The 14,222-nt window shown below is 53.3% G+C and overlaps 1 protein-coding gene across 2 annotated transcripts; it reads right to left on the reverse strand.

The window, feature by feature from the left end:
* Window positions 1-6,370: 6,370 nt before the first annotated feature.
* On the reverse strand, window positions 6,371-12,872 carry DDX20 (DEAD-box helicase 20). Of its 2 annotated transcripts, XM_041427178.1 has the most exons (11): window positions 12,677-12,872; window positions 12,508-12,602; window positions 11,952-12,120; window positions 11,656-11,770; window positions 11,433-11,575; window positions 10,278-10,416; window positions 10,035-10,093; window positions 9,621-9,703; window positions 8,935-9,040; window positions 7,984-8,085; window positions 6,371-7,638 (listed from the first exon to the last, which is right to left on the reverse strand). In XM_041427178.1, the coding sequence occupies exons 1-11, from the start codon at window positions 12,858-12,860 to the stop codon at window positions 6,557-6,559; spliced, it is 2,277 nt and encodes a 758-aa protein (XP_041283112.1). In that variant the 5' UTR covers window positions 12,861-12,872; the 3' UTR covers window positions 6,371-6,556. The 2 variants fall into 2 exon arrangements, with proteins under 2 accessions (XP_041283112.1, XP_041283113.1); XM_041427179.1 differs by lacking the exon at window positions 12,677-12,872 and having other exon boundaries at window positions 11,952-12,097; window positions 12,508-12,596.
* Window positions 12,873-14,222: the final 1,350 nt, after the last annotated feature.

Genomic DNA, 14,222 nt, shown 5'->3' on the forward strand with positions numbered 1-14,222 from the left:
GGGCACGGACACAGCTGGCAGCGGACACGGCCGGTACCGGGTATGGATTCGGCTGGTACCGGGCACGGACACGGCTGGCAGCAGGCACCGACACAGCTGGCACCGGGCACGGGATACAGCTGGCACCGGGCACGGGACGGGGCTGCGGAGGAGCAGGAGCGCTGCAGGCAGATCCAGCTGTGCCCCGGAGCGCCTGCACAGCTGGAGCGAGGCGGCGGAGCGACGGAGATATAACACTGTGTATCGCAGCACCTTTTTAAAGGTTTTTAATGGATAATATTTATTCACGAGGAAATGACTGAAAAGGTGAAAAACAATAGATTTTGTGGATTTTTTTTTTTTTCCCCTTCATGGAGCAGAACCTTTAAACCGACCAAAATTTCACTTTTTTTTTTTTTTTTCTTTTATAGGAAAAGATTTAGACAAAAGAAGCCACCTGTGAGAGCAGCCCCTGCTCGGCTGTGCGTGAGTGTGAGTGTGCAGAGGCACGGAGGGCACGGCCCTGCAGGGAGGTGCCAGCTGTGCCAGCTGTGCCAGCCCGTGCACACACACCCACACACACGCCCCCCTCCCTGGGTGCCACCCCCGATTTAGACTATTTTGTACCCGCCTTTCCAGTCAATACAGTGCAATTGCAAACATGTGTTTGTCTGCTAATTATTGTCTGTGGAAACATATTTGTGGAGAAAAACAAAAACAACAACGACAAAGAAAAAAAAAAAAAACAACGAAAAAAAAAAAAAAGGAAAAAAAAAAAAACAACGAAAAAAAAAAAAAAGGAAAAAAAAAAAAACAACGAAAAAAAAAAAAAAGGAAAAAAAAAAAAACAACGCCAAAGAAAAAAAAAAAAGAAGACAGGCTTTAGTAGAGTTTTAGTCCCACCTGGGTATCTGCTTTCTATTTTTGTTATCACTTACTTGTAAGAGTGTGACTAGACTACAGTTCTGTATTTTTAAAAAGGAAAAAAAAAAAAAAAGGTAGGATTCTTTTTTAATACTGTGCACACAGATGGCAGAGAATGAAAGCACTGAACTCAACTGCATCAAGCGTTGCTGAGTCCAACAGAGGTTCCTGGGAATGTATGCCCATGCTTTTTACTTTTGGTTCCTATAGAGAAATTCCTTTGCTAGCACTGGACGTGTAACCCGTTGTAAATAGTAGCCAAATAATGTCTGGATTTATACTTGATAATAATTAACCCCAGAGCCAAATGCCCGGCATGGACAGAGAGGTGTTTGGCTTTCTCACAGCCTGAGGGCTCCCCTTGTCCCCTCCTGGCTCCCGGGCTGCGTTGATTTGGGGATAGACAAGGTCAGCAGTTCCAGTTCTCCAGGCCCGGCACAGGATCTGCCTGAGCAGGGGGGCAGGCCTGGAGTTTGGAAACCTTTGCTAACGTGTGCTTCAGGCAGCGTTTTCCACTCCCAGCTCCACACTTAGTTTGGGAAGAGCCCAACCGTGAACTAACAGCTAACCAAAACCTGAGAACACTGTGTGGTACTGCGGGTGCCTCGCCCCGGGCTGAGCCCTGCTCAGGGCTGGCACCTCCTCTGGCCCCTTCCTGGGAAGGATTCCTCCAGGGAAATTCATGCCTGGAACACAGCGGGTCCCCTGCCAAGAGCAGCCCTGTCCTGCCACCCTGCCCTTTTCCAGGGGGACAGGCAGGGCAGAGAGGAGCATGCCCTCCTCCTGTGCCAGCCTGGCTGCTGATCCCCTGGTGCACAAACCTCCCCAGCAGGGCAAGACCTGCTCTGAGCAGGGATTTCACCAACTTCAGAGCTGAAGGAACAGCTCAAGGAGTGTCTGAGGCTGCTTCAGCAAAGGGATGATGCTTTTTTTTTAACATCTGCCGTCCCCTCTCCCGATGTAATATTTATCTGCACATATACACACACATATAGCTAATTACAGACACACACGTGTATAGATAATTAATGCTGATGACACATAGGAGCTGCACCCTGCTTTGGCAGCTCTCCTGCTGTGTGTGAGTGGTGGCTGCTGCATTAACTCAATTCCCTCCTTAGAATCCTACCACATCCTAGGAACCCTAGGGCTATGGCTGAGCCTCCAGCAGCTGCACCAGCTTCCAGTCATTTATTCCAGGGCTGCAATAGTTACCCCAAAACTATGTTTAGTCCTGTTTTGAAAGATTTAAATGCTCTGCCTTTTGCTGCTTCCTGTAGGAGGTTATACTGCAGTTAATCTTACCATTACCGAGGTTTCTTTCGGTGTTTTAATTTAGTTTTTGCTTTCTTTTCATTAACTGTCATCACCTGAGCACCCCTGCCCTTCTGATCAGAGGCCTTGCTCTCCACCTTGCCACCTTTGCATCCTCCTCTCCACTGGCACGGAGGGAGGGTGAGATGCCCCGTGCTGACAGGGCACAGGAAGAAAAAAGAGTCAGGGGTTCCCCGTGGATTCTTGGTGCTGCCTTTCTTACTCCTGACCCAGGGGAGTGCTGCACCAGGCACGCCACACCTCTGTAAACACCATGGCAGCCCTCACCCAAGCGCTGCTGGGCTTCCAATCACTGACAGTCAAACTTTCTGGAAAAGGGAGTATAACACTCCATTTTAAGAGGTTAAAAAGGAGGAGGAAAAGCAGCTCCAGGAGTTTCTGGCCGGCTGCTTGGGCTCCGACTGCCACGGCCTCTGTTTGCTTCCACAAAACAGGAATTGTTATCCTGAGCCACGGCTGTGCCTCTGCCATGAGCGGGTCAGCTCCTCAGCACAGGCTCTCAGGGGATGAAACACACTGATTTAAGGAAGCCTGAGCCTAGAGGAACAGGGCTAAAAGTATTTTAATGGAGGCATTGGCTCTCTTTATCCTCTGGAGTCGCCCAAGTAAAGCATGGGAAAGCACCTGGAACTGCTTCGTGGAAAACCAGGGGAGCACTGTGCACCTCGGGGGGCTGCAGGGACAGGGATCCATCCTGCAGGGACAGGGATCCACCCTGGAGGGACAGGGATCCACCCTGCAGGGACAGGGATCCACCCTGCAGGGACAGGGATCCATCCCTGGAGGGACAGGACAGGGATCCAGCCTGCAGGGACAGGACAGGGATCCATCCCTGCAGGAGCAGCAGAGCACCCCCAGTTTGGAAATGGGGCAGGGAGGGCGTGCACCCAGCAGAGCAGGGAGCTGCCCCACAGCCCCTGGCTCCTGACCCAGGGGGCAGAGGGGCCTCCCCAGACTGGAACCCTCAAACAGCCCGAGAACACCCCAAAAACATCCCAAGGACAGCCCCAGAACAGCCCAAGCCAGCCCTGGGAGTCCTGAGGCAGAGCCTCCCCTGGAGCACATGGCTTGTCCCCAGTGCCCCCAGTGCCCCCAGTGCCCCCCTGCCTCACCAGCACCCCAGCCCTCCTGGCACAGCCACCCTGACCCACAAACCAGCACCTGGCACTGCCCCCTCCTCTCATTCCTTGAGACCTTTTATAGCTCTAGAGAAGCTCCTTTAGAAGAGGCAAAAATGGATTCTTTGTACAAAAAGCAAGTGGAAGGGCGTTATTTTTTCAGATTTTCCTAAAGCAATATAAAAATATCAAAGGAGCAACTCCTTTTTCTGAGCATTTTAGTTCCTTTCCAAAGCTCTTTCTGAAGGAAAAGTATTTTCACGGATTTTCAGCCTACGCTATCAATAGATTTCCTCTCTTCTCACCTGGCATTGAGCTGCTAACAGGATTCACACCCAGCTGGCAGCAAATGATAAAAAACACTCACACACAGGCTTTGACTTCCACTGACTCTTCCTAAAAGCCACCTTTTGCTTTCAGTTTCCTTAAAAGAACAACCTAAGTAACACACATGGCTTCAGTGAGGAATACAGCTCATGGATAATTCAAAATACATCTTCCTTTAATTGGCCAGAAAGACCAAATTTAATCAATGCCACTTGTTTAACCTAAACCTGTTGCTAATGCATCTGTACTGTAAGCCAGCATTGTCATTCCAGTCTAGACAGCTTAAGGTGTGTGCATGAAAATCAGATTAATACCAGCAAAAGAAAGCAAATTTCCTTCAAGAGTTTGCTTTTTAAAGTGAAGAGGTGGCAAACACGTTGCATCTTATGTGTATTGTAAAGAAAATCCAGGAAATTAAAAATAATCACATTTAATTTACGTGTTGCAACATCCCTTGGACTTTGTAATATTTCAATCTGTGGGACTAAGGCAGAGTTAAAGTCAGCACTTGTGGAGAGCTGGTGAACATCAGCACCTTTGAACTGCAAGTGTAATTCTGCTTTTCAAGTTAGGAGGCTGAAACACCTTTTCCTCATCGCTCACCCACCCAGTCTAGCTCAGCATTTTGTTTTACCACACTTGTTTTTCTCCAGCACTTGGAGCCAGCTGCAGTAGACCCACGGGTTCAGAGCCCGAGCTTTTAGGCTTTGTGTTTGCCAAAAACGCTGTCCAAGGTGATTCCCTCTCTCTCAGACTGCCAGGGCAAAGGGAAGGCAGGGAACATCAGGAGCTGAGCTCCAGCAGCCTGGGCTCTGCTCCCCATTTCCTGAGCAATCACTAAGTGACCTCGAAGAAGTCCTTTCACCTCTCTGGCCATCCTGCAGAGCAAGGAGCAGCGAGTGGGGCTCAGCTCCTGGCAGCCCAGAACGCCACAGGGAATTCTGGAGACAGAGCCAGAGCTGCTGCCGTGCTCAGGGAGCAGAACCCGTGCCAGAAAGCCTGGGCTGGAACACAAGAGCAGGTGGCAGAGAGCCTGTGCACGCCCCTCCTCCTGTCCCCAGTCAGGTCTGTCCTGTGTGTCCGTGTGTCCCTCCCCTCCCCGGGCTGAAGCAGAGCTGCCCCGGAGCCCCAGCTGGGGAAGGGCCCCCACTTCACCACCACTGGGAGCTGCTGGGGGCTCCTCGGACCAACCGAGTCTCCAAAGCCGGTGTGATGGTCTCTTTTTGATAAAGCAGTCTGGCATTCCAATGCAATGGTGTTTTCTTTAGGAGTTCTACGTCGTAAGAAGCTCTCAACCCGATTATTTTCTATTTTCGTACTTTAAATGGGCTTTGCTTTACAAATGTCAGAGGGCAGATACGAAATGTACTGGACACAACTGCAGGTAGCTTCACTTGAGAACAACTTTCTAGAAGAACCAAGTTTCCTGTTGTCTTCTTTTGGAATTGTAGTGCATCTGTTGAAACTTGTATATCATTTACAGTATTGAGTCTTGTGCCACTGCTGTACCTGATGTATCCAACCCGGATTAAACAGAGTATGTGCCACAAATACCAACAGCATGCTGCAATTTCTTCCGAAAACCTTCTGGGAGGCCCTTTTGGAGAACTTTGGGTGTTGACCTAGGCCACTCCAGATGCATTTAAACACTAATTAACTCTTCCCTAAGCAATCATTAATGGAATCAGTGAGATGCCACTCTGCCATAATGCAGATCCTGAAGGGCATCTCTGACAGGGTCCCCTCTGAGAATGTTACCAGCTGCAAAAATTCATCCTGGAAACACAATCATGCTGTCTTGGCCTTTCCCAGCCAGGCAGAGAAAGGGGAACCCCCTCCCTGGAGCCATTTGTGACACACAGGGAGGAAGGCAGGAACAAAGTACAGAAAGAAAAACTTTCCCAATTAGTGCAGGGGCCAGCGCCCCGAGCCAGCCAGCACTGCCATCTTTTCCTGCCCCAGGACAGCTCTGTACAAGCCAAACAGGAAATATCAATTAGTTTTAGCACTAATAGGTAATTCCATTTCTAATTAAACATTCCTCTAAGTGTGGGAAGTCTGATACTGTTGCACCCAGAGGGACAGACCAATTATGATTGCTGCACATTCTCTACATAATTAACTCCTCCACCACACGGCCTGCTGCACACCTTGCTGTAGAAATGTTATTTATACAGCGTTAATTAACTGATTTAAATTAGCAATACAGGCATGGAGATGCTCATTTCACTCTGCCACTTCACTGGGATATAACTGGGTGTATGTTTACCAAGAGAATTAGGGAAAATGGGATGATCACCAGCTTGGAACAGACCATGGAGCCCCACAGGGAATTCACCCAGCAGCCACAGGGAAGGCAAGCAGAGGGTGAGGCCCTGGCACAGGTGCCCAGAGCAGCTGTGGGTGCCCCTGGACCCCTGGCAGTGCCAAGGCCAGGCTGGGCAGGGCTGGAAGCCCCTGGGACAGGGGAAGTTGTCCCTGGGACAGGGGAAGGTGTCCCTGCCATGGCAGGGGTGAACAAGGTGAACTTTAAGGTCCCCTCCCACCCAAACCACTCTGGGATTCCATGAAATCCAGCTGGGATTGTTCTGCATTTTCTCCTTTCTGACATTTCTTACGTGGCAATGGCTGCCTTTTATCATCCTTTTTTCACTTTGGATTGTAAAGATTCCACCTGAGCATCCAGCTGTCTTTCTTTTCCTTTTATTAACAAATTTTAACACCCTCACTGTGTAAAACACCCCCCAGACACAGCTGCTCATACAAAGACACCGTTTTTCTCCATCTCAAACAACACTTGCCAGTGTCCTTTGGAGCAGCCCTGTGGTCCCAGGCCCTGCCCAGCCCTGCTCCCCACCAGCAGCACCAGGACATCAATCCTCATCTCTGAGCAGCTCCTGGAGATAGACCGAGTTGACGTGGTAGGCACTGATGCAGCTGAGGTGCCAGCAGCTCCTGCTGTAGTGAGACACTGCAGCGTAGTAGCTCTGCCAGGCCTCGCAGTAACACCTCCAGCAGTGCTCAGAACTGCAGCCCTGGTGTGCAGCACCACCCCGGGAGCTGCAGCTCCTCTCCTGCGCAGCTCTGCTGCTGGCAGGACTGCACTGCTGCTTGTGGCTTTTCTTGCGCTTAGCGTTTTGTTCCGGGACTTTCTTTCTCACTTCCTTCTGCCTTGGGCTGTGGGGTGGCTCCCGAGGTGCCTCAGGTGTGGGACAGGATGCTGCTGGGGGCACAGGGCTTGGCTCCTGCCTGTCTGAAAAGGCCTCAGAGCAGGAGTTGCTGGCCCTGCTGTGGAAGGACTCCCCGGAGCTCTCCGAGCCATCGCTGTCAGCACACACAGCCCCTCCTGTTGCTGCTGCCTCTGGCTGGTGGTCCATCTCTTGCCACTCCACATCCCCATTTCTGGGCAGCTCACCCTGCTCTCCTGGCCCTGAGTAACTTCTTAAAATCTCCACCTCTCTCTCTGACCCCTCTTTAATGAAATATTCATAATCTTCAACAAAATCTGAGAAGCTCCAGGGATTGGTGAGCTGGGTTTTGAAAGAAGACAAGCATGGAATTTTGGGAAGATTTTTTTTCAAGGCCTCATCCTCTGGAGGCTGAGTGCTGTGTTGTCCCTCCATCCTGGAGATGGGTTTGACTTGGTTGCTCTGTTTTTTGAGACAGCTGGAAGTTTGGGGGGTTCTATTTTTCTCTACATGTGCAGGTTTTGTCCACTTTTTACTCTGTTTTTGCTTCGGAGTATTTTTTGGCCTTTCTACAGAAGAATTATCCCTTGGAAGGTTAGAGGGAGGCTGAGGAATGTCTGGAAAGCCATTCTGGACAGGCTGCAGCACTGGCTGCTCTGGCTCAGGACACATAGTGTCACAGTTCACCACAGGAGCCGTGGGTATTGCAGGTTTAACTTCCACCTGCCCTTCCTCAAACTGCTCCATCATTCCAGGGGGGATTGGCTCTGCACAGAAGAGAAACAAGCAGCCACTCAGTCAAAGGTACCCTCCCTCTGGAGCCCACAGCACAACCCAAGAGAAACTCCTCAAAACTGCATGTCAGACACCAAGGGAGGGCCACAAAGCAACAATTCCCAGAGGAGTTTAAAGAGCCACAACATTTCCTTCACAGCAGGCACCAAAGGCTGCTCAAGACAAACAACAGCACTGCATCACTTGTCAGGAGCTGGGTGTGAGGAACGTGGGCTACAAGCAGAGCACCCCAGCCACACTCCAGCCCCTGGGCTCGTGTGAAGCTCTGACTGACAGGAAAGCACCAAGCCCAGCTGCAGCCCCAGCTCAGAGCCCACCTGGCAGAGGAACAAGCTGCAGGTTGCACTTCTGAGCAATTTTCATCATGGTGTTCTCCTCCTCCCCACGGCAGCAGTAGGTCACAGCCAGCCCCAAGGTGCCTGTGGGACAGAGCACAGTTAATGCAGGCCCAGCAGAGCCCAGCAGGGCTCAGAGCTCAGCCCAGCAGAGCCCAGAGGCCGGCCCAGCAGAGCCCAGCCCAGCAGGGTCAGGCGCAGCAGAGCTCAGCCCAGCAGGGTTCAGGGCTCAGGCTAGCAGGGCTCAGGCCCAGCAAAGCCCAGAGCCCGGCCCAGCAGAGCCCAACCCAGCAGAGCCCATCCTAGCAGAACCCAGGGCTCAGCCCAGCAGGGTCAGGCCCAGCAGAGCTCAGGCTAGTAGGGCTCAGCCCAGCAGGATCAGGCCCAGCAGAGCCCAGCCCAGCCCAGCCCGGCCCAGCCCGGCCCAGCCCAGCCCAGCCCGGCCCAGCCCGGCCCAGCCCAGCCCAGCCCGGCCCAGCCCGGCCCAGCCCAGCCCAGCCCGGCCCAGCCCGGCCCAGCCCAGCCCAGCCCGGCCCAGCCCGGCCCAGCCCAGCCCAGCCCGGCCCAGCCCGGCCCAGCCCAGCCCAGCCCGGCCCAGCCCGGCCCAGCCCAGCCCAGCCCGGCCCAGCCCGGCCCAGCCCAGCCCAGCCCGGCCCAGCCCGGCCCAGCCCAGCCCAGCCCGGCCCAGCCCGGCCCAGCCCAGCCCAGCCCGGCCCAGCCCGGCCCAGCCCAGCCCAGCCCGGCCCAGCCCGGCCCAGCCCAGCCCAGCCCGGCCCAGCCCGGCCCAGCCCAGCCCAGCCCGGCCCAGCCCGGCCCAGCCCAGCCCAGCCCGGCCCAGCCCGGCCCAGCCCAGCCCAGCCCGGCCCAGCCCGGCCCAGCCCAGCCCAGCCCGGCCCAGCCCGGCCCAGCCCAGCCCAGCCAGGCGCAGCCCACCGAAGCGCCCCGCGCGGCCGATGCGGTGCAGGTAGGTCTCCCAGTCCAGGGGCACGTCCAGGTTGATGACCAGGTTCACCTTCTCAGCATCAATTCCACGAGATGTCTGCAGGGAGGAGGAGGAGGAAAGGGCAGTGAGGGCTGAGCAACTGCTCAGAGCCTGGAGCAAACACAGAGCCCCAGGTGTGGGAGGGACCACAGCGGGCTCCCCCAACACCAGAGTCACCCCAACACGCCAGAGTCACCTCAACACGTCAGAGTCACCCCAACATGTCAGCTTCACCCCAACACGCCAGAGTCACCCCAACACGCCTGGCACTCCCAGCACCCTGCCCACGGAGCAGCTTTTAGCTGCAGACAACAGATGAATTGACTGTTGCTGAGGCAGAGCACGGAATGGGTGGGGCTGGATGGGCCCCAGCAGGATCAGCTCACTGCAGCCCCTGCCACGGGCAGGCAGTGAGGAATGGGGGTGATCTCTACACCCCACTCCGAAAATGAGCCCGTGGTGCTCCATCAGCACATTTCCCATCAGCACATCTAAATTCTCTCCAATTCCAAGCCAAATCTGACCCTCCCAAGGGACTTTACGGGCGGTACTCCTGCGTGCTGTAAAATCTGCAGAGCAGTTAATAAATTTGAAGTAGGATCTGTAAAAAGCTTGTTTGGAAGCAGTAACAGCTCACCAAGTCTGTGGAAATCAGAACTCTGCAGTGGAATTGCTTTAATTTAGCCATGGCATCAAGTCGCTGGCTTTGATTCATGTTGCCTAGGAAGATAAAGGTTAGAAGCAGGTTACATTCTTCATCTCACATTCTAGAAAACACTGCTTTGTATCATCAGAAATAAGTCAGAAACTCCCTCAAACATCACCCCAAATGAGTACAGAAGGAACAAACAAAACTGGAAAACTCAGGTCACTCATTACAAAAAAATTATTTTCCTTGTAGATTGAGTCTTAAAAATCTATGAAGAGTCAAATGCTATTCTCAGCCATTTAACCAGAGCCCCTGCAAGGCAAGATTTAAGATATGTTTTCCTATTTTAGGTCACATTTATGCACAATTTCAGTGGAATGAGAAAACTGTGAATGGATTTACCTGAAATGCACTCGGCAGGGAAGCCTCTGGATGTCAGTATTTCAGCCAGATGTTGAGCCCTGAGGGAACACACACCCTGAGAACTGGAAATAAACCCCAGGACTAACAACACCAGCCAGTTCCTAGGTTATTCTCTACAGCCAAGGGCTGCACTCTGGTATTTGCAGTATTTCACAGTGCATTCCTCAGGCTGCATTTCAGAGCTGAGGCTTGCAGGCTGCTCTGTTACCCCTCGTGGATTACCTGCTGTGCAAATTGGAGAACACCAAGGCTTGGTTGAAAGGAATCTTGCTGAACAGCTCCTGCAGGTGCTGGGTTTTTTCCTCAAAGGTTTTATGTGGGAGGGGATGGGAATTCACAATTTTGTAGTACTGCTTCAGCCCTGAGCAGGAAAGCAAAACAACAGATTAGGGGCTGCCATAAGAACATGCACAGAGTTCTGTGAACATGTGATAGTGCAGCTGAAGGGAAACTGCAGACAGGCACATGTGAGAGCCTCCAGCAGCAGTTTTTCTTAAAAGGCTGACATTTTTCAAATGGATAGAAAAAGCAGAGAGTTCCACTTCTCACTGGAATTTTAAAAATACAGAATCACAAGAGTGGTTTGGGCTGGAAGGGCCTTTAAAGACCTTCCCATTCCACTTCAAGATTCACAACATCAACACTGGGAAGCAATATTCACAAACTGAACAACTCAGGGGTGAAATGATGAAAAACCATGCATTCTACAGGCATGGCTATGAAAAAACATGTATTCTACAGGTATGATTATGAAAAATCATGGATTCTACAGGCATGGCTATGAGAAACCATGCATTCTACAGGTATGATTATGAAAAATCATGGATTCTACAGGCATGGCTATGAGAAACCATGCATTCTACAGGTATGATTATGAAAAATCATGGATTCTACAGGCATGGCTATGAGAAACCATGCATTCTACAGGCATGATTGTGAAAAATCATGCATTCTACAGGCATGATTATGAGAAACCATGCATTCCACAGGCATGATTGTGAAAAATCATGGATTCTACAGGCATGATTATGAAAAACCATGCATTCTAAAGGCATGATTATGAGAAATCATGCATTATAAAGGCATGATTGTGAAAAAACATGCATTCTAAAGGCATGATTATAAGAAATAATGCATTATAAAGGCATGATTATGAAAAACCATGCATTCTACAGGTATGATTATGAGAAATCATGGATTCTACAGGCATGATTGTGAAAACCATGCATTCTACAGGCATGATTGTGAAAAATCATGCATTCTACAGGCATGATTATGAGAAATCATGGATTCTACAGGCATGATTGTGAAAACCATGCATTCTACAGGCATGATTGTGAAAAACCATGCATTCCAAAGGCATGACTGTGTGCTTACCAAGAAGGCTGGGGTCCGTGGGGTTCAGCCTCACGAAGGTGGGCTCCCTCATGTACCTGGTGAGAGCAGCAGCCAGGGACTCGGGGTAGGTGGCTGACACTGCCAGCATCTGCTTGTTGACAGGCAGGGAGGAGTAGATCCAGCTGAGGGACACAAGCGGGCAGTTACTCACACAGAGGCACCGATCCCAGCCCAGGGGCACCCCAGGAGGGCTCTGCCTTACTTGACCTGCTCCTGGAAGCTGCCCTCCTCCAGCAGCTTGTCGGCCTCGTCCAGCACCAGCAGCCTGACGCTGGCCGTGCTCAGGTACTCCAGCTCGATCAGCTGCTTGATCCGCCCTGCAGGGCACCGAAGGGAGAGCAGCTCGGACGCCTGGCAACGAACTGCTCAAGGATTCTTGAGCTGCCCCCGAGGCTGTGCCCCGCGAATGGCAGCAGGCACGGCCACCAGCGCCCCCAGGGCCGGCTGTCGAGCCCAGCGGGGCCGCAGGGACACAGAGCACAGCAAAGCTGCTCCCACCTGGCGAGCCCACAGCGATGTGGCACTTCCTCAGCCTGCTCCTGTCCTGGCTCAGAGGCGTCCCTCCGATGAACACGTGGCACTGCAAGCCTTCCATTTTGATGCCGATCGTCGTGATCACGGCGTGGATCTGCACAGCGATCTCCCTGGTGGGAGCCAGGATCAGGATCTGTGCGGGGAAGGGTTAAACGGGAGGACCGGAGCCGCGGGATGGCGCTGAGAGCCAAGGGATGTAACCGCGGAGCCCCGGGGCCGGATCCCCGAAATGAGGGCTCCCTCTCCCCTCCCTTCCTCTCCTCTCCCCTCTTCTCCTTCTCCCTCTCCTCTCCTCTCTTCTCCCTACTTCTCCTTGTCTCTCTTCTCTTCTCTTCTCTTCTCTTATCTTCTCTTCTCTTCTCTTCTCCCTCTCCCCTCTTATCCCTCTCCTCTCTGTCCCTCTTCTCCCTCTCCTTCTCTTCTCCCCTCCTCTCCCTCTCCCCTCTTCTCCCTCTCCTCTCCCTTCCTCTCCTCTCCCTCTCCCTCTCCCTCTCCTCTCCTCTCCTCTCCTCCCCCTCACCTGCGTGGCGGGGCTGTCCAGCAGCACCGCGTCCAGGGCGATGGTGGCGAACACGCAGGTCTTGCCGGTGCCAGACTTGGCCTGCACGATGAGATCTGCAAAGAGCGGCCACGGGGGTCAGGGCAGCCCCGGGGGCAGCCCCGGCCCCGCGCCCGGCCCGCCCGCTCACCCAGCCCGCAGCGCCCCAGCGGGATGGCCTTCAGCTGCACAGGAGACGGCCGATGGAAGCCGGCGGCCTCCAGCCCCGCCAGCACCGGCGGCGACAGCAGGAGAGAGCCGAAGTCGGACGGGCCGCCGGGCAGCAGCACGTCCCGGGTGCGGAACCGGCCCGCCGCCTCCATGGGCGCCGCCATCTTGGCGGGGCGGGCGGGGAAGTCTCGCGAGAGGTGCCGTGATCGCGTGTCGGGCGAGCGCCGCCAGGGGGCGCCGCGCAGGGAACATGGCGGCGCCGCCGCCTCAGGGCGGGCGCGGAGCGGGCACGGCTCGGACGGGCCGGGCCCGGCGGGCTCGGTGCCACCGGGAACTGCCCGAAATCGGTGCTGAGTGCAGCTCCCGGCCCTGCACAGACACCCCAAACCCCACCCCGTGCCTGGGAGCGCTGTCCGAACGCGCCCTGAGCTCCTGGGGCCGTGCCCATCCCTGAGGAGGGCACACAGCTCTCTATGAGCCTACAGAAAATTCCTACGGAAAATTAACAGCACAGTATTCACTCAGCAAAGGGCAAATGTGTTAATCTGTATGTGCGTTAATTACTACCCTCTGTAGGCCGCTCATTTGAAATCGTGGGTGGCTTTATGAATATCAGCTTTGATGGGAGCGCCTCAGAGGCTCTGGACGTGCAGCCCGCATTCACTGCAAGGGGATTTGGAAAATCTCCACGCTGGCTTCTACTGTACGGGCACATACACTGTGCCATTATTCTTACAGTGCCGGGCAGCCAAAATGAATTTTAATGGCTTTGGTATATCACAGGCTTGGTCACGCCTTTGAGATCCCTCACGTCTGTATTCCTGATGGGGGAGAACAGTCTGGCAGATTCTATTCAGTTATGTTTTATTGTGATGATATTTTCCTGAGTACCAAACACTTAACCCTGCGGGACAAAGAGCAGTTCCAGTCTGGAGAGCTGCCCTCCACCAAGGGGGAGCACAGCCAGGTAACAGGATCTACAGGCATGCCGCTGCTCCTATCATTTTTTAATTTTTAAGTGGGTATTCTCATTGGTCCTCAAGGGGAAAGAGTCTCCAGCATGAGATAATTGTCTCTGGATAAATCTGGGAAAGGAGACAGACAAAGACACCTGGACGTAACAAACATTTGATTAAATAGAGCCTTTCATAACCCTTTTAAATTGATGTGATTTGAACAGACAAGAAAGAGCCGCGAGGAGGGAACTGTTCCTGGGGAGGAAGGGCAGCGAGGAGGTGACAAAACAGCCCCCAAGAGCCACTGCAGGAACTGCTCCCTCTGTTTCTCTCACTTATTCCCTTTCTCACAGGCTGCAACACAGCCAAGGTGATCTGGAGACCGAGATTATTCTCTGTGCGTTTGTGAGACAGACACCGCGCTGCCAGCCACAAAGGTGCTGCTGTTTGTTATTTCACTTTCTTCCCCACAGTAAATCGTACCTGCTCCTGCTCCTGGCTTTGCTGAGAGCTCTGTGTGCGGGCTGTGCTGTGATCGCAGTGCAAACGGGAACCTTCACCCTCCAGCCT

This window comes from Onychostruthus taczanowskii, unplaced genomic scaffold (genome assembly GCF_017590055.1).
Source record: "Onychostruthus taczanowskii isolate IOZ18803 unplaced genomic scaffold, ASM1759005v1 scaffold97, whole genome shotgun sequence".
NCBI lineage: Eukaryota > Metazoa > Chordata > Aves > Passeriformes > Passeridae > Onychostruthus > Onychostruthus taczanowskii.